The sequence below is a fragment of the Lissotriton vulgaris genome, chromosome 3_1, assembly GCF_964263255.1.
Source record: "Lissotriton vulgaris chromosome 3_1, aLisVul1.2, whole genome shotgun sequence".
NCBI lineage: Eukaryota > Metazoa > Chordata > Amphibia > Caudata > Salamandridae > Lissotriton > Lissotriton vulgaris.
Genome location: NC_141689.1, coordinates 634,507,948 through 634,530,489, shown reverse-complemented (window position 1 = coordinate 634,530,489; position 22,542 = coordinate 634,507,948). Strand labels below are relative to the sequence as shown.

The following is a 22,542-nucleotide window of genomic DNA, read 5'->3' as shown; positions in this document are numbered from 1 at the left end:
GTGCACAGGAGAGGGATGCAGCGGTGGCATCAGTGGCCTCCGCCACTGTGGCGGACTCCCAGCTGAGCTCTGGAGCAGCTTGACCCCACTTCAGCGAAGTGGCGTCGGAGAGGGCTCTTGGCCTGAGGTCCTCGGGGTTCTAAGGTACTTTTGGAGAAGACACCCCGGATTTCGGACCTGGGGGTCCCAAGGAGGACTCCCCTGCCCCTACTACAGTCCAGTGGGGGACTCTTGGACCGTGACCTGCTGGAACTGAAGACTGCGAGGTTCAGGTTCAGTGCCTTGGGTGGCATTTTGTTGTTCTTTGTTCTTGGAGGGGTGCTGGGGGGGTTTGTTGGCGCACTGATTATGGGTGTCATAACGGGGTGTTTTGGGTTGGGGTTGGGAGTTCGAGGGGTGGCGGCGACACTGTGTGGTGAATGTGTGATGACAGGTTCGTTTTCGTTGCTTTCATTTGTGTTTTGCGTAGGGTTCTGGAAACTGCCCTTGTTGACCCTTATGTGCCTTGGGATTGTGTTTGCCTCATGGGACTCGCGGGGTGACCGGGAGGGCCTCCTGAGTGGGTTGTGGCTGGGTTTCTTCCCTAGAGAACCCGTGGTTGTTCGTTTCCTTTGGGTTTGGCTTGTGGAGCGAGTACGAGTCTGGAGCGGACCTCGTGGCTGCTTGACGGTGAACATGGAGTGGTATCTGTGTGAACCCTTATGCCTGTTAGCGTAGGGACTTGGAATGTCAAGGGCCTTCACTCCCCACAGAAGAGGCAGAAACTCTGGAAGTACATCATAGATCACCATTTGGATATAGTGGCCCTCCAGGAAACCCATCTGGCTAGGAAAGACGAACTGAGGCTTCGTCATCGGCAGTTCCCCCTTATCTACAGGGCCTCTGCGGCCACGAAGCACAGAGAGGTGGCCCTACTCTTTCGGGCTTCCCTTCATTTTCATCCCATGGGTGTGAGTGCGGATAGAGACGGCCGTTGGCTTCTGGTGAAAGGTCTGTTGCGGGACCGCCTGTGTACCTTTGCTGTCTTGTATGCCCCTAATGCGGGTCAGAATGGCTTTCTGCAGGATTTGCTGGATAAAATGGGGGACTTTGTGGAGGGTCACTTGATAATGCTAGGCGATTTCAATATGGTGTGGGACAGAGGACAGGATAGCTCTGGGGGCCGCAGAGCGGACACAGGCGTTTTCTCGGACAAAACTAAGCAGCAGTTGAGAGATCTAGGGTTGTTTGACAGTTGGCGCTTTCTTCACACACAGACCAGAGACTACACCTTCTTTTCCAACGTGCACCACACATACTCCCGTATTGACTATATCTTACTCAACCAGGCCCTTCGGGGAGATGTACAGCTGGCGAATATTTTTCCACTTTCGCTATCGGATCACAGCCTTGTTGTTCTGGGACTGCGCTGGGCCGCTGGGGGGGATGGTTGGCGCAAGTGGTACTTTCCGGCGGCTCTGGTCCGGGATGAGACGTCGTGTAAGGCGCTGCGTAAGGCAATTGGTGATTTCTTCCTCCTTAACCCGCCCTCGGACACGTCGGTGTATACCACGTGGGACGCATGCAAGGCCTCCCTGCGGGGCACATGCCTCGCTCTCAACGCGAACCTGAATAAGCTGCGGCGCGAGGAGAGGGAGGCTTTGGAATTGGAATTGGCTACCTTGGAGCAGGCCCACAAGGCGAACCCGTCTAGGGTGACCCTACGCCCCCTAACAGCGGTCCGAGGGAAACTGAGGGCCCATTACAATAACAGGGCGGAATTCACCCTTCTGCGACTCAGGCGTACCTCCTACTCCCAGGGCAACAAGATCGGGCGTCATTTGGCCCGACAACTGCGGGACAAGCACGAGAAGGACTATGTCGGGGGTATTCGCGATCCGGCGGGCTCTGTCCAGCATAGTGACGCGAACAAAGCAGCTATCTTCGGGCGCTTTTACGCGGCACTCTATTCGAGTGACGCTCTCGATCCCGACGCCCAGTCCAAATTCCTGGAGGGACTATCTCTCCCGAAGGTCTCTAGAGAATGGAACGAATCGCTATCCTCCCCCGTCACCCGCGAGGAGATCCTGGAGGCCATTAAAAACCTGAAGCTGCACAAGGCCCCCGGACCTGATGGCTACACGGCCCTCTTTTACAAAACATTTGCTTCTGAAATATGCGACTACCTGGTTTCCCTCTTCAACGCGATGGCGACTGATGGCAGAACCACAGATTCTATGGCTGAAGCGCTAATTAGCATTATTCCCAAATCGGGGAAGGATCCTACCCTTTGTTCATCCTACCGCCCGATAGCACTCCTCAATATAGACGCCAAACTGTATTCCTCTATCTTGGCGACTAGGCTGCAGGACCTGATGCCGGCCCTGATCCATCCTGATCAATCGGGATTTATCAGGGGCAGACAGACCCATGATAACCTGCGCCGCGTCATACACCTCATCGAGAAGGCGGAGCGCCTCCACATACCCGCGGTACTCGTGGGGCTCGACGCGGAGAAGGCTTTCGACCGCGTCGACTGGGGCTTTTTGCATCGGACTCTGGTGGCTTTCGGCTTCTCACCCGCGTTCGTAAGGATGGTTGAGGCTAATTACAGTGGACCCACGTCCCGTGTGTTGGTCAATGGCCATAGATCCACGACTTTTCGCCATTCCCGAGGGACGCGCCAGGGTTGTCCCCTCTCACCCCTTCTCTTTGCTCTGAGTATTGAGCCCTTAGCGTTAGCAGTCCGGGATAATGAGGGGATTTTGGGTCTTCCCTTTACGGGCGAACAGCACAAGATCTCGCTCCTTGCGGACGATGTTCTGCTGTCCATCAGGGATCCGGCGCGGTCGCTGCCACATGTCCACTCAGTGCTCTCGGCCTACGAGGGAGTGGCGGGCTTTAGAGTGAATTTCGATAAATCCTACATCCTCAACCTAACTCTCTCGGCGGGGGAGGTGCACGCGGCCGAACAGCTCACTCCACTTGCCTGGGCTTCAGAGTCCTTGCTCTACTTGGGAGTACGACTGACCTCTACCGTGAATGCCCTGTTCCACGCTAATTTCCCTCCGATGCTGTCCTCCGTTAGGGCTGAGCTGGAACGCTGGAAGCCTAAATACATCTCGTGGCTAGGCAGGGTGCACGCCCTTAAAATGGTGCTCCTTCCCAAACTGTTGTACCTATTTCAGGCGTTACCTATTCCGATAGGGCTGGACTACTTCCGCCAATTGAAGACCATGATGCTCCGGTATGTCTGGCAGGGTGGCCGAGCGAGGCTCCCATTCCACGTCCTGAGGCGCCCACGCTTGGAGGGAGGGGTGGGTTTTCCGGACATGCACTTATACTACAAAGCTGCCCAACTGAGGGTCATAGTAGAGTGGTCCCAGCAGCAGTCGGAGAAGCACTGGCTCCACATGGACCGTATCGTGGCGGGCCGCTCCGTTTGGGACTTAGCCTGGAAACCTAAGGCGGACCGCCCCAGGAATGCCTACATTAGCACCCCCACGAGCACGGTGCTGAAGGTATGGGACACGGTGAGCGGTGACGACCGCTGGACCACGTTCCCGTCCCCTTTCACCCCAATTCATTTCAATCCGGCTTTTCCACCGGCCCTGGAGGAGGGACCGTTTGACGGATGGAGGGAGGGTGGCTGTAGAGCACTCACCCACTTGTTCCATGGCACCGAACCCCTCACTTTCCACAACTGTATGAGGGACTATGGTGTCCTCCCGACGGAGCGCTACAGGCATCTCCAACTCCTGCATTGGGCTACATTGCCTGCAGTAGTGGACGCGGCTACCAGACCCTTGTCGAAATTTGAGTCCTTCCTTCTCCACACTACTACCATGAAGGGTGCGGTCTCCTTCCTGTATAAACTGTTATTAGACTCTGCCGTGTCACCACGCCCACGATATCAAGATCACTGGGAATCCACGTTGGGGAGGGACATATCTACTGTCGAATGGCGGGCCCTATGGAGAGACGTGACAGCGCACAATCACTCTGCTGATCTCAGAGAAGCACATATGAAAGTCATCTTTGATTGGTACCTATATCCCTCCAAGCTGCGCAGCATCTTCCCAGCTACTTCAGATAGGTGTTGGCGGGGCTGTGGAATGTTAGGAGACTTTAAACATATTTGGTGGGACTGCCCTACCATCCAGCCGTACTGGGCTGAGATACTATCCCACATTAGAGACATCCTGGGTTACCCGATACCGAACTCCATGGACTTTGTCCTACTGGGACTTAGAGACCCACTGCTTGAACACCAGACTAGGGCGGATAAGAGGGTGATGTGGTTGTGTTTGGGAGCGGCCAAAAAGACCTTAGCGGCAGCGTGGAAATCCTCCTCTGCCCCGGCTATTTCCTTGTGGCATGCCCGACTGTGGCGTCTGTTAAGCATGGAACGCCTTTCTGACATCTTCCTGGGGCACTTTAAGAACTTCATGTACAATTGGGGTCCACTTGTGAGATTTCTGTCCCGAGGTTTGCCCTCAGCTGTGTGCCCGCCAACGCTGCGATCTCTCCATCTTTTCCAGATTTGATTTCAAGAATGCCTGTGTTGAGTGCTATGAGTGCTAGTCGCCGTCACTGGGGGGAGGGTGATGTTGGGGAGGGTTGTGGGTGGGGGATAGTTGGGGTGTTCGTCTTCTGTTCTCCCTTCCCCTTTTTCTCTCGCTGCGACTAACTATGCCTGGGGAGGGCTACAGAGCCACGAGCGGACTTTGAGCGCTGCCTCGCTCTACCACTACCTATGTTGGACTAGAATCCCTATTATGGATGGACTATGGAGCTCTATCGCCCTTCCCCTTTGGATGAGTCCCTCCCCCTTCTTTGCGCCCCCTGTGTGGGGTTTCGTGGCGGTATGTCGCCTATTTTTTATTTTTTCCTTTTTTACTATACTGCAAAATAAAGTTTTTAAAAAAAAAACAAGAGATCGGAAGCCAAACAGTCAAGCGAGACCATGCCAAAAGATGCCAGGTCTAACAACAATCTTATGGAGGTCGATTGAGTGAGTCGCCCTCTACATCAGGTAGTGCGGAGGCATATCTATCTCTATTGTGCCTCTTGGATTTTTTTCTTCACCGCACCACAGCACTGCATGTTGGAACTGCTTAGCTGTGTAATACAACTTCATGTACGTGTAGCCCAAGCCCGCCTCCACTTGACTGTTTTTCACACGTGCTAGTTGCAGCCTGCTTCCGTTCCCTGTCCATTCCCAAGAGGTTAACATTGTATCCAGTGCCCTGAAAGTCGACCACAGGATAGGACAAATAGAAGTCTGCAAATGGTGTGAGGGGGTGGAACGGGTCTTGTTAGGGCGCTTAACATTGTTGGATAATGGGTTTTGGAATTTGTTCTATTACAGAACCATCTTAACATATTTAACTTTTCCCTAATATATTTGAATATTATCCTGTAAAGTTCACCCTTTGGCCCCATTATTCTTGTGAATTGTGGGGCTCGGGTGAGTGGTGTCTCGAGGGGTCCTGGACGGGGGAAGAGCCTCTGCCTTGCCTCTGTTTCGGAAATAAAAACAACCCTTCACAGTAACAAGTGGCTACTTGCCTGCTCTGTATTCGCTCTTGATCTCTTCCAGCTCGTCCCAGAGGTCCTTCTCTACCCTCGTTATCCTTGCGTGTATTTTCTCTTCCATGTGCTTCACGCCGCTCAGCTCCGCTTCAAGCCGCTGCACGTCATCGGAGCTTTCTAAGCGCACTCTGAGGTGATGCATTTGCTCTTCCATTTTCTTTTCCGCCGCATTCTGTGAAAGTAATTCGAGTGGGATGAGCGACAGTTCTTTGTTAGGCAGTGCTTCACTTTACACAGGGCAGGCAACCAACAAAATGTCCACTTAATAACTTCCTTATCTCAGTCGTTCAGATGGTCTTCTTTATTCCAGTTAAGAGAATATTTTTTTATTCATAAGCTTTTGCGCTGTTGCAAAGTGTGGAATACTCAAAATGATCTTTCATATCACACACAGGCCATTTTTGCAGTGATTTATCAAGAAAGACCGCCTTTGCAACTTTGTATTCAAAATAACTTTTAAGTCTTCGATTTTTCTCTGCTGCATCAGCGTTTGGACTCTCTCTTTAGCAGTAGTTGATGACAATCTTTACAGCACTGGGATGATGGTGGGGGCAAGGAAGTCTAAGCGTTTGACCCCAACTTTGCACCACATCATACTCTGTACTCCACATGCCACCTCTGACTTAACAATCCACCACACCGCACATACCACATAATAGTTGTCATATGTTCCCATGACATGCGCTATTCCTTGGCTAACGCCCATCTTTTTTAGAAGGACTTGCTGGCACATTGTAGTAATCAGGGACCACGCTGGTGATATTCAGTCAACGTAGGTTTATTCAAGTAGTAGGTAGGCAGGTAAACAGGTAGAACAAATCCAATTATAATGCCACGGCAGCCCCACCGGGAGCAGCATGCTAGCTGCTCAGCCCCATCCATCAACTGTCGTCCCTCATTCAGTCACCCAAGTATTCCACTCATAGCCCACACACCAAACATTCCATTCAGAACACTCACACAGGCTGAGCAGCCAGGGACAAGGAAACATGGGAGAGGCAATCCATAACATCAGGGTAGTACATACCTCTTCCCTAATTAAGAGAAGAATGATGTAACGTAAACAAAGAATAAAAGATAAAAACAGCATTTAAATATAAACATAAAATTACAGCAACAGTAAATAGGGAAAAACAACATCGCAAGGGGAATAACTAATCAAGATGAATCTAGAGCCCAGACCCAGGGATGGAGGGAAACATACATCACTAGAGGGAAAGGAACAAAAGACTATAGAGAAAGACGGATAAACAATAATACATATCTCCCTCCTCTTATGAAGGAAAAAAAAGAGAAAACGTACAAATGTAACATCTCCATGTAAGGAGTAAAGTCAATGTGGACAGAAGGGACTAGTACCCAACATCCTGTCCCCTACCCTAAGCAAAGGAAAATGTGTACGTGAATGAGGACTAGAGGGACTAATACCCAATGTCCTGCCCCCCACCGACCAATAGGGACAAACATGAAGTCAGAAAATGTTCAAAACCCTGTGCAGCGCAAGGCGTCTTATGCATGCAGGTATCCACCCCTGCAACAAAACCTTGTGCAGCGCAAGGTGTCTTATGCACGCAGGGACCCACCCCTGCAGCAACAACCCGTGCAGCGCAAGGCATCTTATGCACGCAGGAAATCCACCCCTGCAACAAAAACCCATGTAGCGCAAGGCGTCTTATGCATGCAGGAATCCATCCCTGCAACAAAAACCCGTGCAGCGCAAGGCATCTTATGCACGCAGGAATCCACCCCTGCAACAAAAACCCGTGCAGCGCAAGGCGTCTTATGCATGCAGGAATCCATCCCTGCAACAAAAACCCGTGCAGCACAAGGCGTCTTATGCACGCAGGAATCAAACCCTGCAACAAAACCTCGTGGAGCGCAAGGCGTCTTATGCACACAGGGACCTAGACCAAGCAACACCTTCCGCCTTCCACCTTCCGCCTCCTCACCCACGCACACAAAGCCCTGCACGACCAAGGCCCGAGCTACCTCAACAGCCGAGTCAACTTCTACGCTCCCAGACGCCACCTCCGATCAGCCAACCACGCCCTCGCCGCCGTCCCCCGCATCCGAAGAGCGACTACAGGAGGAAGGCCTTCTCCTACCTGGCCGCCAAGACCTGGAACTCCCTCCCGTCCGACCTGCGCCTGACCCAAGACCACCTCTCCTTCAGAAAGAAGCTGAAGACCTGGCTGTTCGAGCAGTAGCGGCACCCCCCCCCCCCCCCCCCCAGCGCCTTGAGACCCTACGGGTATGTAGCGCGCTTTATAAGTGTCACTGATTGATTGATTGAATTTAAAACATAGCATGCATACTTTTTAATTTCTCCAGCATAAACTGTCATTCTCTGTGCTCACAACAAAACTAACAAACATACATGTAAAAATGACCTCTTGAAACTGCATTACATAACATTGACAAACAATGCTGCGATTAAAAATGAAGAAACAAGTCCTCCACTGAGCGATGTCTCACACGTTGTTCACATTTCCCGACTGTGCACAAAATGAAGAAAAGAACCTGCGAATTCCTAAGTTCTCAAAGTCACACCGCAGGCAGACACAAAGATAAGAGACACCAAAGTTCTCACCACAACGATCCAGTTCAAGACGAGAAGCTAATTCTTCCAACGCAGCGTTTCTGTGAGATGTTACTATCCTTTTAAATGCCACACTTTCCACATTCCAAAACAGCTAGAAACAGACCAGTGTCAAACAATGAGATGACGCCAATACAGTACAGTTCATAACCCCGCTGCTTGTGTGGAGATTCCAACAAAATATGAATAACTAGACATGTCTTTACCCACAAAATTTGCCATCTGCTTTAAAGCTGCTAACATTGTCACCAAACACCAAAAGTCAACATGGCTCACCTCGAGGAATATATATACTCAAACACCTGAACGATGTCTCCTCAAAACCATGAAAGCTGAAGACCTCATTGAGAGCGTTGCGTGGCAATAAATAAAACGAACATCCCCTCAGTGTTAGGACACAGTGATGAAATCAGGAAGAAGAAAATGGCGGCTCGTTGAGACATGCTGTGCCAAGTGGCTCCCGGCATGTACCTGCGCCCAACATTGCTGTACTGTATCAACACAGGAACGTCATAGAGAAGAAGATCCATGTAGGTACTGTAGGTTGTGGTTTGTTGACACCACAGCTGTTTGGCCCCAAACATGTCTTGTCACCTGACATCGTTCATCCAGCTACTGCCACTGATGAGATGAAAAAGTTGGAGTGGTTCTGACAGCGTAGCTTCAAACATGTCTCTTGGCAAGTACTGGTGCAAGAGCCACTGAGTAGGAAGCTCAGTTCCAATGAAGGCAATGAACAGGAACACACTCTGGGCAACGTCATTGTAGTGAAGGTCTGCTCCAACACAAGCCGTTATCAGGCACACACACTGCGCAGTATCAATGTAGTGAAGATATAGGCTTACTGTACTCAAAAGCTCACTTCGGCGCAGCGTCCATGAAGTATCTTGTTGTACAGCACGCTTGTATGTGGCCTGTCTGATGTGATGGACACCAGTGGGGCTGCTCTGCGTGCTGGGGCTGGACCAGTTTCATATATTGTACTTGTAGAATAATGTCTTTAGAGTGACACAGTTGTGTGTCCTCATGTAACTCTTATTTGTTTTGTCTTGTTCCTGTCACTTGTGTTAATCGGTTTCTCCATGTAGTGGCTCCTTCCCAGCATGATGTAGGAGGCATCTTGAAGTTTTTTATGTCTACTTGCACCACTGTAGAGCATGCGGACGTCCTTAACTCATCGCCAAAAATAAGTGTAGTAATCAGGGACCACGCTGGAAATATTAAGTCAACGTACGTTTATTCAAGTAGCAGGTAGGCAGGTAAACAGGTAGAGCAAATCCAGGTATAATACCACAGCAGCCCCACCGGGAGTAGCCTGCTAGCTGCTCAGCCCCATCCATCAACTGTCATCCCTCATTCAGTCACCCAAGCATTCCACTCATAGCCCACACACCAAACATTCCATTCAGAACACTCACACAGGCTGAGCAGCCAGGGACAGGGAAATATGGGAGAGGCAATCCATAACATCAGGATACTACACACATATTTATTAAATGAAACTGGAAGTCCCTGAATGCAAAGTGCTGTCAACCAAATTATCATACACAGGGCCACTAGAATTATGTGGCAGGAGAGGTTCAACTTATGCGGGGGAGTTGAGCAAATTGTGCAGCGAGAAAAGTCTAGTTATGCAGCATAATGCAGCACATTTTGTAACCGTATTACTTCATACATTTGTCATTTTTAAACTTGGTAACACTGTCTGGACATTGGTTGCACCTCATTAGTATGAGTTTAGTACCCAAATATAGCAATAAGAAACAGAAAGTGACAGGTCCAGCTTTGCAAAGGGCCTTTCACTGAGCAGCAACATGTGTTGCAGCATTTTTAGTAACTTTTGAACAATTGGAGATAAAACATGTGTTTTGTTAAAATCTGCAGATTATGCAACAGAGGATGGATTATGTGACAAAAGTGGCATATCTATAATTATGGGAAAATCGCTGCGGCCGAACAATCGCATAATTCCGGTGGCCCTGATCATACCTTCCCAAGGGATCACACATGACATTGTGCCAGCTCAGTACTACTTTCACCACACCACACACTCCACCTGAAGTTAGCACTTTCCACAAGACTCACACCACACACTCAGTGGTCTGCCGGTATTTTTCCCTTTTTGGCACAGTTTAAGGGGTCCCTAATTCCAAGGGACCCCGAAATGCAACTGTGCTTCTTCTTAGAGCCGCTGCTTCTGTGCACTGAAATCAGAGACCATCGGTTGGTATTTCTACCCTGTAGTCTGCAAGGGGTGGAGTCGCTGGACCCCCTGAGCCATTTTTGCCAGGTCCAGACTGGTAGTAGAAACATATTAGGGTTATTGGGGTACAGTAGCTCTACCAATAGGTGATTCCTACTAGTCTTCACTTGTAAATATCCGGTCGCTTCTTCCTTTATTCATTAAAGAAAGTGAATGTTCACAAATGTGTGTTTGGTGTTGCTTGATGCCAAACACCAGAAAAAGAAACAGGTCTGGATGAAAGATTGATCGCGATCCCTTTTGGTGCTCGTGTTATATGAAACACCCTAAATTGTTTTGTATAAAATGGAGAATACAAGATTGAGGGAGTGGCTGCAGCATACAGAGAGTCAAGGCCACACACATCCATCACTTTTTCATCCGTCTGGTTTCCTACTTCTCCTGGCCCTATCTGGGGAAATACACAAGTTTCCAATCACACCAAGCCCCAGGAAATTGTATGTGTCAGTATCACATAGGCACATGCACATTCTGTCTGAAGGGTATGGCCTACCATTTCATATATCCCTCCCCCTCTAGGGGAAATCTCTGCCTCTACCTAGCCGCATGCAAATATAAGCTTCAAGAATGCCTTTTTATGGTACGGATAAGCCCTGGACTGTTCCCCCAATGCCATGGACTGTAAATATCAGCTCAAGATCCACTCCAGCTCAGGGAAGATCTGTATCAACACAAACCTGCAAGGACACTGCTGTGGTGCTTCCTGGACGCTCAGGTACCGGTTTCTCATTTTCCCAAGGCTATGACTACACCTGATGACCTGCTGAAGCCCTGGTTGGCTGATTTCAAGCAGGTGAAGGTCTAACCATTGGAGAATCCTACCAGTCTATGAGTTCAGAAAAGCTCACACAGCATCAAGAAGCCCCCTTCTCATCAGAGCTGCCAAGTATCGCCCACCTACAAGAGCAGGTGATCAATGCTTTGGGCGCATACTGTCTCCATGCGCCACCATTTACATTTTTGTGTTTTGTTCACTTTTATTGGTCCCCCACTTGCCCTTTCTAGATACTCACTATGCTGGCTTAGTGCGAGCATGGTCCCTTCAACAGCCGGTAAAAGTCTAGGTACCGGAGGAAATGCCACCAAGCCATACTTGGAGGTCCCCGGACTCTGTGACGCAGCGCAGCGGTTGATCCCACTGCTGGTTTGGATGACAGATGGATCCAGATAGCTCAAAGAGGAAATGTGTGGTCCTTGCATGCACCGTTGTGTTTGGGAGCTCCTATCACGTATGGTAAACGAACAAATAAGGAACCATTGTAGCTGTCCTTTCCAGCACATCAAATGAGGTCATTGAGAGAACCTTTTACTTTAAATTAAGAAAATAATTTATTTAATACAACGCCGTGGTTCTATCCTACTGTAGACCGCCACCCCCTGTTGACAGAGATCTTAAGATGGTGAGACCCTAGGTCATAGCAAACCTGTGGCCCAATTACACATACGATTCACTTTTCCTGTTTGCGCCGGGGTGCACCTTTAAATTGGTGCGCCACGCACAAACAGGGAAAGTGTACCATATTACAGTAAATGCGCCGCCACAAGTGCAGCTACGAACTCGTTCTGCTCTGGGAGCAGCACCTTCAAGTAACATACGGAGCGGCTGCTTCAAAGCTGTGCCATGTTTCACAGTGCAGGCGGCAACCTCTTGACACTTTAAAGAGGGATTAGAGATCCATTTGCAGGCAGGTGCAGTGGGTGATGCACCCGCCGCCAGAGGGCTGCCATCAGAGGGTGCAATGACTGTGTGCCACCTTTTTGCGGCCCACTTTCAGTGCACCTCCTAAAAGCGACTTTGCCTTTGTACCCGCATCCATAATTTGGCATGGGCGCAGAGGTAAAGAGATTCCCTAATTTACATGGGGCCACAAACCCATGCAAATGAGGGAGCGCCCTCTTGAAATAGTGTTGGCATTAAATGTGCATCAGCGCTATTTGTATTACAGAAGGGGTTGCACAAGTGTTTGCTGAACCATTTGTAATACCCAAGTGCCCTGGGAGTGCACAAAGCAGTTGCACAGGCCTGCTGCGCCCCTTAGGACATTCTGTAATACGGCCCCTGGATGCTGAAGCTGAAATGTACATATTATTTCATTCTGGGCATGTGGACATTGCTGTTCTCCTTCATGTAAGGTATTTCATACACCAATAAACTCAGTTTGCACATGCTGGAGAGTGTGTGTTTACAAATATTAAGTTCATGCTATTTGTCAATAAGATTCCCACCAGGTTTTACCTGCCAGAAACAGTGTGGTGTACACAATTTGTGAGAGGGCAAATGATCACATTAGCAGTTAGCACATGGGCAAATACCATCCATCTTGGAATCCCCTCAAAGGTGCAAATGTGAGTTTGAACCTGAAATGGAATTAGCCCTGTAGTTGTAATCTGGGCCTTATTACACTTTATTGGTTAATGGAAAAGCCCAGTAATGTGAAGCTTAAGGTCTTGACTGCGAATTTTCAGAACTCAGAACACTGTGGTAATCCCAGTCCATTTGTAGTGGACTTGTGGAAAATCCCAAATCCAACAATAGTAGAATACTCCCAGATATGGAGGCATGATGAAGACAGGAAGGTTCACCTGACTGGTTTCTGGCTATTTGACTGTGACGTAATTTACAACGGAACCTATAAAAATTCACAGATTTGTAATGTTTGGAAGGGCACTAGTCAGTAGAATGATTGCACCCTAATTAGTAGGGATTCTGAAACCATACTGATGTACTTCTCAGGATGGCGCATACAGCAGTTACATTTTAAACATCAGTTGGGCTTACAGAGACACTGGGTGCATTGAGCGGGCTGAGACTGTGGAACATGAACTCCTGGCGCTAGGGCACTCCTATCACAGGAAGTGGTAATAATCACTTTTGGGTAGCGTCAGGGAGTAGGAACATACACACTTCTTTCAGGTCTCCTTAACTAGCGATGGACGTGGAAGCAGGTGATACGCAACTTTTTAATGTTGTATCATCTTCTCACTCTCTTTTTATCTCATTACAGATACTGGTAATCCATCATTCAACTTTAATGTTTTACCCCTATCTCCGCGTTTGGGTATTATGGCTCATCTCTTTGGATCAATCTCTTCTGGATTCTTAATTCTGCCGTCTCTTTGGAATAGCTTTGTCCACCTGGTTCCTTCGTTAGTGGACGACTCCTGAAGCCTGCAGGACTCCTCATTGCTGTCATATTGATGGAATCAGGAGGGTGTTACTCAGGCTGTCTATCTGTGTTGCCTTTATCAGAACATATGCTTATGAGCATTATCTGCCAATACCACATTGGAGGTGAAGAACGGTTTTACTTTAGAAGTCTTCTTCATGCTGTTCAATCTCTTTAGGGCGACAGCTGTGTGATTGCTTTTTTCTCCCTTACCCTTATTTTCCAATGAACAAAACCCTTCCTGGTAGCTTCTTAACACCCATCTCAGCGAAAGTCTTTGCAGGGAAATGATCAAAATCCAGCCAGGTTCTTTATACCAGAGAAATTCTCTCAGTCCCACACTGATTACGATTGTCATTCTTTGTGGTTAAAATGGAATTTTTTTAAAAGGATTCATGAACAGTGTTGCTTATGGCCCTTATCCTTCTTTTAATAGTGAGTGTGGATTCTGTAAGCAATATCACTGGGTCGTTGATGGTGCTCAAATTCTTTTGGCAGTGTTCTTGAAATTCTTCCCTCTATTCTGCAAGTCTAGCTGATATCAATGTCTGCATGACTCTGCTGCCACATTGTCTTGGTGGATTTACATATCAAGAGAAATAACCACTGTCTGTGCTGAGGAAGATTGTGGGGTTTATCAAGATGTTCCCCATTTTTTGGGTCTGGACATTTGGGGGCTCATTTATGGAATTTTGGTGTAAGGCAGATCAGCCAGCACAAAGCCTTGCTGCGGTGTCCAATGGCAAAGTGAAACGACAGGAATACTCAGTTTTTAAGCAATTCGGTGCATTCCTGTTCTTTCTCCGTGCGCTGCCCTGTTTCAGCAGCCTAGTGCCAATGTAGACGGTGACTCTATTGCAGGCAGGATTGTTTTTGTGCAGGAAGGGAGGCCTAGAGGTCCACAGGAATGAATGGGAATTGCATGCACAATTTGCGAGTACCCAATAGCTACTCGCAAATTGCGCTGCAATATCAAGGGTGCCAAAAGGACACCTTGTTGCACCCCTGAAATATACATGTGTGCACATGTGGCGCACATACCTGCCCTAAGGGCATGTATGTGCGCACATTGCACTTAGAAAAATACAAAATTGTGCATTTTTCTAAGGATTTGCAATTTACCACCAACATGAAGTTGATGGTAAATTGCAATTCCTTAAAGCAGGGTCGCAATTGAAAAAGCGTTTCCTGCATTGCATTAAGAGAATGCATTCACAAAATAGGTAATTGCAAAAATTGCGATTCCCTATTTTGCAATTGCCTTTTGGGATGATACATCTTAAAAGGCTTTTTTCCGTTAGCATACGGGCGGAATCTGCGAATCGGCCCATTTGCGAATAGGAAAACGCTTGATACCTCTGGTCCATAGTCTATACAGGATAAGGCGTTACTGGAGATAAGTGACTTGTTCATTTAGCCTACTAAGGACGCAGGCTGAGCCTGATTTTCTGTCCCTGTGGCTGTTTGGTGGCATTTAATCTCTCAACATATGCCTGTGAGTGGGTTTGGTGTCTCCTGTGTCCTTTCTTTGTTTTTATTATTATTGTTTTTTATGGTTGATGGTTGGGCTCTTTTTAGCCCTTACCCAGGGTGGAGGCAGAGCGCCATGGCTTCGTTAGTTTTGACGAGATAGTCACACTAGGGCTTATGTTGGGCCTGCGGCTTGGGAAAATGCGGCCAATAACAATTCTTTATTTACCAGAAAAAAGTAGTAAAGATAAATCAAAAAACGCTCACAACCCCCACAGGAAATTGTAACTCTAAGAAATGCATATGTTGGACACAGAGAGGGCCAAGACATTGGATGGTTGTCACATTCTACGTTAATACTATACACACACATGCTTATGCTTCAACATTCATAGATGATGTTTAAAGCACAATAAAATGTACATAAAGTGGGAAATAGCTGTGCACTGCACACACACGCAAGCCCAACTGAAGGATTCTGTACTGTACAGATCTAACCTCACTGACTCAGCCCTAATTAGCTCTAATTAAGCGTTTAGGTAATTAATCCATTAGTTTAGAAAGAATTGATGTGAAAAACACAGCCATATACATCGTCATTAACATATCATATGCTTTGCAGCTTTAATGTGAACCTTTTCTATTGTCTTTTCCTACTACTTATTTCACCCCCGCCCCGCAAATGTTTGAGTAAACAGGGCTTTTTCTCTTCCACAAACAACTTTTTCCCGGTATGTTTTTCAGCATCGGGGCCGGGCCCAGATCATGACAAATGGCAATGAGTTAATGTAAAAACAGAGTATAAACACGGTTCCATCTGGACGGCTCCGGGCAACGGATGTCACAGTATTGGCAACTGTCACCCTGGTGAAGGATGTGACTGAAGAGTTCCATTACTCTAATGAAGGACCCAGCGCAGAGTGGCAGGCGCGGGAAGGGAATTAAACCCAGTAAATCACCATCTGATTTAATGAATCCTCGTTTCAAGGGGGTCTGTTCATTCGAGTGTGCGTTGCTGTGGATTTGTCTGCATTGATACCGCGGGGCTGGGTGGTATATGAAAGTCCCTTGGTAGTTTGTAGGAGGAGGTTAATAGTTGTAATGGTCTGGTCCAAAATATCTCAGTGCAGGTCCTACAAATTGCAGGAATATTCATAAAAGCAGATCAACTGTTTTATGTTGCGGTTGTTATACTGCGAATATATGGTGCATTCAACTGAACACACGCTTCAATTAAGTGTTAATGTTCTGACAACTTTTGTGTGGTTGCATGGCAGAACAAGGCATGCATTACCTTGCATGCCTTTACAACGCTGTCATTACAATGCATATATCTTTACCACACATCCACACATATGCCTTTACAACGAAAATGTAAGTATTTTGAAACTAAGTATAAAGTCTTATACATATATTACCTACTAGCGGTCGCCAGTAGACAGATATAGTGAGGTCCTGATTTCTATTAAAAAGTTGTTTTTCAGTTGCCTATATATTTGGAGTCATTTTATAAGTCTTCATGACATTTTAAAAATTAGTTTGATGATCACTTCAGCTGCTGTCTTGGAAATGTCGAAGTGATCCGTCAAACGGGGGCCAAGAAAAAGGGGGTTCCTAAAACGCTTTTTCCCCATGATAATTTCCATAGGAAACTGTAGACACTGCTGAATGGAATTACACCAAATTTGGCAGAAAGGTAGCTCTTAGTCCAGAGAGTGCCCTTTTTTTGTTAAATGGTTTAAATCCGTTCAGTAGTTGCTGAGAAATTTAAAGATTTCTAAGATATAAAACTGAGGTCCTGGTGGAACCGCAACCACTCCCGATCTCGTGGCTGAAACTGCCACCTCCCCGCGGCAACTCTATATCAAATTACATACAAGGGCCGTGCAGCACCCTCAGCCCTGGGGACCACTACCATAATTCATTAATGTTCGAGGGGGGCCTCGTGGCCCCCATTGTGGAGCCATAGATGACCCTAGCGACTGCCACTCCCAGGGCTGGCTCTCACCTACGGGACATTGCAGTTTGCTATGGCTTCTCCCGCCAACCAGAGCAAACACTGCTCAGCTTCATGGAAGGGAGATGCTCCAGCCTCCATGAAGCGGAGCAGAATTACTTTTAGACAGAGGGATCTGCATGTTTGCAGCTCCCTCTGTTCAAAAGCATTGCCAGCTCCCACAGCAGGCGGGGAGATGACAGGGACCGCAGGGGCATTGAGGCTCCCACTCTGGTCACCAACGAGAGGCCATGTCCCGGGGATGGGGTCCTCCGACAATATCGGCCCGGAAGGGGGGCCGCACAGGCCCTCATCCCCATTATTTAAAACAATATGAAGGCCTGGCCTCAGGGTGATTTGGGCTTGAGAGGGGAGCTGCACATCCCCCACCAATTGAAAAAAATAAAAGAAAGGGCAGGCCTTGGGAAGGGGTGCTATGCTGACCCCCATTCCTTTATTTTTAAAAACAAGGAAAAGGCCGGGTCCCAGGGGATGGGGTCCCAGGGGGCCGTAATCGGCTGGGGGAGGGAAGCTCCCCATTTAAAACAACAACAAAAAACGACTGACCCTGGGGGATGGGCTCCCGGGGCCGAAATCGAATGAGGGAAGGGGGCTACGCAGCAAATATTCAACAAAAAAAAAAACTCCGGCAAGTCGCCGGAGGCCATACCCCCTTCACCACCACTTTTCAAACAAGCCTCCTGGTGCAGTGGTGGTTGGGGAATTAAATCCCCTTGAATGCTGAGGGTCTTTGGGGGGGCCAACAAGCCCTCTTGTTACCTCCCATAAATTTCAGACAGCAGGATTGCTGGGTGGACTTGAAGACCATGCCCCCTTTCTCCACCACTTCCTGGCATGTTTCTGGGTGGGTAATTAATTCCACTTTACTCCTGAGGGCCTCAGGACTAAGGTGAACTATTTCCCCAATCAGAAGTGCATCAGGAGGCACGTTTGCAGAGTGGTGGAGAAAGGGGGCATGGCCTATGACAGCCTTTCAGTAATCCAACTGTGTGGGTCTTACTGGTGGTAACAGGAGGTGTAGTTAGTCTCTAAGGACGTCCTTGAGGGCCAACTACCCCTCCAGTTACCTCCAGTAAGGCTCACACATCGGGATTGCTAAGAGGTCTTTGGAGGCCATGCCCTATTTTTCTACCACTTGCAAACGTGGCTCAGCACGTGGTGCAATACTGTTTGGGGGATGAAGTCCACTTTACTCCTGAGGAACCTTGGGGGCCAAGAAGCCCTCCTGGTAGCTCCTGTAAGCCCTACACAGCGGGATTCCTGAGAGCTGGTTGAAGGGCCAGCCCCCTTTCTCCACCACTCTGCAAATGCGATTACTAGTTAAAAACTATAGAAATTCACTGAAAAAAAACAAAGGTTACGGAGATGTTATAGTTAGACTGACATTGCACTCATACAATACCAGAGAAATTCAGCAGTTCTAGTTAGCTGAGGTAACTATAACTCGCTCTCCCGCAATGCACTGTGATCTAATCAGCAGGCTAACCCACGAGGAGGTTTCCTCGGAACAGTTGTGTTCTTGAGACACCGGCCTGCGAGACGCCATGTCGAGTTTACAAATGCAATAAACTCGTATATGTTTTCCGGATTGTTGGGAGCCCCTCTACACATATTGATTCAACTGGAATCATATGTGATTAACATATCGGATCTCGAACTGAATTACGGTGTGACCGATAGTGGCACTGGTGGTGACACATGCCCTGAAGAAGACCGGGGTGACCTCCTTGGCACAGTAAGTCGGTCGAAACATGTTGGCAAAGGCAGTTTGAGGAGGGCTGTTTAGAGGACTTTAATCTGTCTCTTGGAAACAGCACCCATACTTTTTTCTTTTTAATCCTGGTTGTGGAACCTACTAATAAAGTTGTTGCTTGGTATCTCCAAACCAGTTTTAAACACTATTTCCCTTAACTGCACGTGTTGCGCACCTATTCTAGCCACTTGGTGATATTCACTGATCACTAATTGTGTTTTATATGTTTCTGTTATATGTATGTTGTTTGGTCACGTATTGGTATTCTGTGGTCTTGTTTTGTTTAAAACATCTCACCCCCCTTATGCTCCGTCCAGAGTGTGGCTACACCTGGACGTATTGTAGGCAGACCCGATGATGAAGCATGTCACACACTTCGGTGTGTGAGTGAGGGCAGTTTTCTCAAAACAATCAATTTTTTGTTTTGTGGGACGTGTTGGGGTTGTTTATGTTCACCTCTCTCCACCCCTTTATGTGTGTACAATGATTGTCTAGGAGGTTCGGGGTGGGAGATTCATTATTGACCCTCTTCCATCACTAGTGTGAAATACTGTTTATGACCTCACATATTACATCACTAATGACATCTCAAATGACATCACTGATGACATCATTCAGTGACTGTGAGTGTTTTTAAAATGTTTGAGTGTTAAATATATACACCAATATGTATTGATAAATGAGTAAGTGTATGTGTGCCTGTATCGATGATTCAATAGGCATGTGACTGACTGCATAAGTGAGTGATTAGGTGTCTCAGTGAATGTATGGGTCCCTGACTAGGTTGTCTGAATGTCTGTATCAGTCTGTCAGTTGGTGTTTAAGAGGTTTTATGGTTTCATTGGTGAGTGGGGATGTGAGTCGCTGTATGGGTCATTGTTTGGTTGTCTGAGTACCTGTATGGGTGAATTAGTGTCTGTGTGGGTGGGAGGGTGTGTGACTACCTGCAGGGATGAGTGAGTGGGTGAGTCAGTTGGCATATGGGTTAGTGAGTGTGTAAGTGAAGGACTGTATACGCGTGTGTGTGGCTGTGTCAGTGAGTGAATGGATGTTTCAGTGGCATATGGGTGAGTAACTGGATATGTGAAAGGCAGTATAGGTGAGTGATGGGGTATGAGAGTGACTGTTTCAGTGAGGGACTGTGGTAGTGACTGTATGGGTTAGTGAGTGCATGTGTGAGGGGCTGTTTGGGTGTGTATGTGTTATTATCTGTATGAACAAGTGAGTGACTGTATGTTTAACTGAATAGGTGAGTAAATAGCTGTGTAATTGGCTCTATAGGTGAGTGAGTAGGTGTGTGAGTAGCTATATGAGTGACTGACAGTGTGTGAGTGGCTGTATGGGTGTATGAGTGGATATATCAGTTTGGCTGTATTAGTGAGTGACTTGGTGTATGAGGGCCTGTATGGGTGACTGAGTGGATGTGTGTGTAGACCTATGAATCATTGAGTGGGTGTGTATGTACTGGAAGGGGTGTTTTAGTGGTTTTGAGGATGCTAGTGTAGAAGTATGAGTGGGTGTATGAAAGGTTATATTGGAGTGTGAGTGGGTGTGTCAGAGATTGTGTGGATGATGTCATCAGTGCTGTCACTTGAGATGTCATCAGTGATGTCACTGACCATTTCATGAGTGATGTATTATGTGAGGTCATAAGCAGTTCATTGAGGGGGTGTGAGTTATAGTTAGCTCAACTAACTATAGCTGCTGAATTTCTCTGGTTTTGTAGGAGTGAAATCTGACCCCTATAACCTTTGTTTTTTTCAGTGATATAAATATGTACACACTCTCACACACACAGATATAATAAACTTACCTGCAAAATATTTACATTTTGGTTGTTAAGGTATGTGTTGTGAAGACTTTCATTGTAATGCCATGCATGGTAAAGGCATAAGCATTGTAATGACGACACTGTAAAGGTTATGCATTGTAATAACTGTTTTGTAAATGTTGTATAACCAATTGTGTTGAGGAATGCGCTAATTAGTTTTTAGTAATCTACTGATTTTCAGTACTCTCTTTCTTGTCTCAGATCTTATATTTAGACCTGGGTCCACCTCTTTTCTCAAACCTTTTAGCACTGGCTAGAGGTAGCCTTTGCAGAGCTTATACCATTCATACACATACAGGTGGTGAAAAAGTTCGGCCTCCCTCAACCATTGAAAGTTGTATCATTCAAGTTTTGGTCCATACAGATTACATTCATTAAATGGATGCAAGTCATGTCAGTGGAGTAGGTGTATGAGTATGTATAACAACATGAACAGGCAGTTCCCAATAATATAAAGGACCAATAGGTTCCAATAGTAACAATTGCCCACAGAACAACTGGGTATATTTAAATCATTTTATTGTCATTTATATGTATACAAAATTGCATAGAAGAAAGTCCATACTTAAATGAGTAGAACAGCATATATAATTCATATAGCGTCAGCCCAGAGCTACAAGGAACAATAAAACATTTTTTCATACATCATACACTGATACAATCAATCACAAACTAACTCACAAATCAGAACATCCATCTAAATACAGACAACTAAAAAAACTCTCAACAGCCAGACAGAAAGAAGCGCCTGGGCAATCGTTACTATTGGAACCTATTGGTCCTTTATTTTATTGGGAACTGCCTTTTCATGTTGTTATACATAATTGCTTCCCTGGTGGGTTGTTACCCCTTCCCGTATCTTTTTTAGGTTCAGGGTCCCTCTTCTGTTTTTTGTAGGTGTATGAGTATTCATAGCGATGGGCGACCACCAGTTTTCCGCATCAAGGTGGTGGGACACCAAAGCAAGATCATGACTTGCCCTCCAGAGATGGGAGCCTGACAAGCTTCACAATGTTGCCAAATGCTCTCACTGCGCACCTTTGGCTTCCTTTTGTCCAGGTTGCTTTTCATTATGTCTAGCTTATCAGACATTGCATGCTGTCCGGTTGCAGAAGACTTGTTGTTGACGTACCAACAACTTACAGGGGCTTACAGCCCATCCATTGGTTACCATTTATTGGTTTTATAGTCCATCTCATTTGCTTGCTTATTCAATGGCTTTCCTTGTCCCATCTTATATTTGTCCGGTCCCTCTACTGAAGCATAGCCTCTTTATCATCTCTTTGATTAACTGGCTTCTTTCCTACTGCCCGCTTTTAGTGAGATACTTTTTTGTTTTTTCTAAGCACTCTATGGGAACGTATGCGTTTTCCAACTCTCTCCCTCGTGTGCTCTCTTTCCCGTACTTTATGTTGCTGTCTCCCTCCTGCCAATCTTCCCTGTTCCCCCCTCATTGTTCCTTTCTAGTTCCAATACTTCTCCTTCGTCCCCGTGTTGCTCTCCCCCTCATGTGCTGCTTTTTCCCTCCGACACCTAATCCCTGTTGTTGAGGGAAAAAAAGCAGCTTCAGGTTACTACTTTAAAAAAAAAATATTCACCACTCAATCTCCGATCAGTAAAGAAAAAAAATGGAGCCCACATCATTTGTAGGCACACATGCATGATGATGCATGTTTGTACCTAGAAAATAATGCTGCCATTGCGTCCACATCATCACACGTTTTACCACTTTTGGTCGTGGTGCACAGCATGATCAAAAGACTATTACAAGGCAAAGAGGTCCTAAAGTAGAAACCTGTTTGCCAGTGCTTTATTTTTTTCCTGGTTTCTTGTCGCAGTTTTTAGTCTTTTCTTTTTGGTCTTAATGT

The 22,542-nt window shown here is 47.0% G+C and overlaps 1 protein-coding gene across 2 annotated transcripts in view; it reads right to left on the bottom strand.

Annotated features, from left to right (window-relative positions):
• FAM81B (family with sequence similarity 81 member B) overlaps positions 1 to 22,542 on the bottom strand; it is a 750,896-nt gene that overhangs the window by 90,477 nt on the left and 637,877 nt on the right. For both annotated transcript variants that reach the window (XM_086960923.1, XM_086960924.1), the window contains exon 8: positions 5,551 to 5,746. In XM_086960923.1, coding sequence (XP_086817049.1) covers positions 5,551 to 5,746 — 196 coding nt within the window. The remainder of the gene's footprint in view (positions 1 to 5,550; positions 5,747 to 22,542) is intronic.